At 51.6% G+C, this 3,020-nt stretch overlaps 1 protein-coding gene across 6 annotated transcripts in view; it reads right to left on the reverse strand.

The window, feature by feature from the left end:
* Kcnk10 (potassium two pore domain channel subfamily K member 10) overlaps positions 1 to 3,020 on the reverse strand; it is a 146,849-nt gene that overhangs the window by 140,790 nt on the left and 3,039 nt on the right. For 4 of the 6 annotated variants that reach the window (XM_010616261.3, XM_033766795.1, XM_019206368.2 and 1 more), the window contains exon 1: positions 2,483 to 3,003. The exons of the other annotated variants lie outside the window; for them this stretch is intronic. In XM_010616261.3, the coding sequence (XP_010614563.1) occupies positions 2,483 to 2,534 (52 nt within the window). In that variant the 5' untranslated portion in view covers positions 2,535 to 3,003. Of the gene's footprint in view, positions 1 to 2,482; positions 3,004 to 3,020 lie in introns of those variants that run through there. 6 annotated transcript variants of the gene reach the window in all.

Raw genomic sequence — 3,020 nt, forward strand, 5'->3', positions numbered from 1 at the left:
AAAAAAAAAAAAAAAAAAAAAAAAAAAAAAAAAAAAAGAACAACAACCATGCAGGAAGTCAGAGCACACACTGGTGTCACGATGGCAATCCAGTATCAAATGAGACAGTAACGCCACCAGGTACGTACTGTGAAAATACCTATAAGATAATGTACGTAAAACACCTGGCGAGCAGCACTTGCTCGTTAAATGCTGTTATTTACTGAGCTCTGCTTATTTTTAGCACCAGTGTTGTAACTGTAGATGCTACGTGTAGGCTTTTCCAAGCTGTGTCAGACTAAAATGAACCAGTTTATTCCTGGGACCTGCATATGCAGTGTGGCAAAGTCAGCGTGACAGTGTTCCTGCTCTGCAGAGGTTCCTGGAGGGTATGTGCCCGACCTTCAGCCAATGCCCACTGGACACACCCCCAGATGGCCCAGCTCAGCAGGTCCCAGGCGGGCACCCTGAGCTTTCCTCACAGTGGTTCTGCCCTAGCTGCCGTGTAGGGCATTGCGATGTTTTCACTCCACACTCTATCCACACAAACCCCACTGAGCTCACGTCCTCCATCTACCTCTGTGCACTTCTCCCTCATCCCCACCTCCTGGCCCATGCACCACTGTGCCTGGCCACCTATACCCACAAGAGACACACAGGACTTGTTTTGGAACTTGGGTCACATCGAGTCACTCTTCTGCCTGAAGCTCTTCAGGGCTTTGAGTCTACACTCCTCCTCCCACCTCACAAGCCTACCTCATTCTGAGCCTGTGCCTCCTTTTCAATTCCTCAAATACACCTGCTCCTTCTGCTTCAGGGCCTTTGCACTTGCCACTCTTATTTCTGCAAACACCTCCCCTTCTCATTCCTCAGTTAACTTCTACTCTGAGTCTCACTACAGGTGTAATCTCAGGGAAGCCTCTCCCAACCACGCACATCCCTTGGTCCTTCTCAATCTCTTCCATTAGATACTTCCTTAAAACCTACATGTTCGTGAAATATATATAAATTTTAATTGTGTATGCCTCTGTTCTGTGATTAATCAACAATGTGTCTCCCTTCACTATAAATTCCAAGACGGCAGAGTTTTTATCTGTCTCATTCTGATGAGCACTATGCGTGGTACATAGAACGTACTTGATAAATATGACCTGCAGGGATCTCCCAAAAGAGCCATTGTCTATATTTCTGAGGACGAGAGACAAAAAAAAAAGGTTTGGATTGTATGTGAGATGCTTAAAAAAAAAAAAACACTGCAACATTCTCAAAGGGCAACACCTCTTCTCTCACTCTTGAACAGCCAAAGCAAGGAGCGGTGGCACACACCTGTGAGCCCAGCACTCTGGGAGGCCAGGCAGAAGGACTGCAAGTCTGAGTCCAGCCGGGACAACTTAACAATTTATTGTCTCCAAATAAAAAATTATTTTGAAGGGCTCGGATGTAGCTCAGTACAAAGATCCTAGGTTCAATCTCCAATATCAATCAATCAATCAATAGACAAATAGCAAGTTTATTTATAAGACTGTTTCCAGTCTGGAGAAGGACTTCAAGGACATTAAGCACACTCCCCCAAACAAACAAACCTCAGCCCCAAAACACAGAGGCAACGCTTAGCCCAACTCAACCTTCAGATGATGAGCGAAGGAAAATGGCTAGCGTTCTCCTCACACCTGAATGGACAGCGCTTTCAACTTGTTCTGCCCCGGTCCCTATCACTCCGAGGAGCCTTACAGCTCTACCCTAATTTCAGGCACCATGGCCAAGGCTAAGCACACGCAGATGGGTGCGAAGTGAGAATATGGTCCCAACATTGGCCAAAGCGTGTAAGCCATGCACTGCTGGAAGGGGGGCTGCCTGGCCCTCCCTAGCCCTCTCCAGCCCCACCCATCTGGAAATCCACCACCCTCCCTACTCCGACCTGAGCCAAACTAGCAGCCTGGTGTGGCAACTAAACTGAAGGGAGACTCACTCCGGAGGCCCCGGGGGCCCCATTATTCTCCGCGCCCTAGGAGAGGGGTCACCCCCTGGGACGGCTGCTTCTAGATCCGAGCCTCACTTGCTGCCTGGAAACCTTTCCCACTGAGGACACCCAGGGCGGGCGGAGCAGCTCGTAGTCCGGGGGTAGGCACCGCACCCATCTGCCTGAGAGACAAAGATCACCAGAAACAAAGGACACACACACACACACACACACACACAGGCGCACAAAGTCAAAAGCAGATACCGACACTTGGCGCAATTTCAAACCAAACAGCCGGCTTGGTGTATCTTTAAATAGATTGCGAGACAATCCAAAAGGGACAGTGATTATGTGACAGCGAGGCGCGATCCGGGCTCCGAACCCAAGCTGCCTCCGCCCTCCTCCCACCCGCGCTGCGGTTCCAGGCGCGTTTCCCAGGCTCGGGACACACGGTGGCGGGAGCAGGAGTGTCCCACTCCTGGAATCACTCTCTGGCAAGAGACGGAAGCAGGGCAAGGGCTGCCAAAAGTAGGAAATACCAACCTTTAGGATCCCAGTTCACCTGTTTCCTTGGCGTCTCGATTGGAAATTTCATTGCTCCGTTGCCCAGAAGGGGAGGGAATGAAAAGAATCAAAATAATAATTAAGTCCTCGAGGTATACACGCCTCGGCAGAGCAGTCCAACAAAACAATTTCCAAGGATGGGGGCGCCTTGGACCGGCTCACGCAGGAGCCCCACAGAAAGACAGGTGGGAAAATGTTGGTGTAGGGAAGGACTGGAGACCGCCTGGGTGCTTGCACCGGTGGACTGGGTGGTTGGCTGCAGCCGGGGATTCCAAGGAAAAGTACGGTGGGCGAGGGGTGGATGAAAGGATGGAGAGGAAGGCTCGGGAAGGGGAAAGAGCCAAGATGCTTCCCAGAAGCGGTGCCGACAGGTTGGGGCTGAGGAACCGAGGCTCGGGAGCAGCCAGCCCACTGCAGAGTCGCTCCGGCCACGAAGGCGTGTGCGCACGCCCTCCGCACACACCCGCACACTCTCCCGGACGCGCGCTCTGGCGGGCACGTACGTCAGCCTCGCTCG

Source organism: Fukomys damarensis, unplaced genomic scaffold (assembly GCF_012274545.1).
Source record: "Fukomys damarensis isolate Sample0158 unplaced genomic scaffold, DMR_v1.0_HiC HiC_scaffold_21, whole genome shotgun sequence".
In the NCBI taxonomy this organism is placed as follows: domain Eukaryota; kingdom Metazoa; phylum Chordata; class Mammalia; order Rodentia; family Bathyergidae; genus Fukomys; species Fukomys damarensis.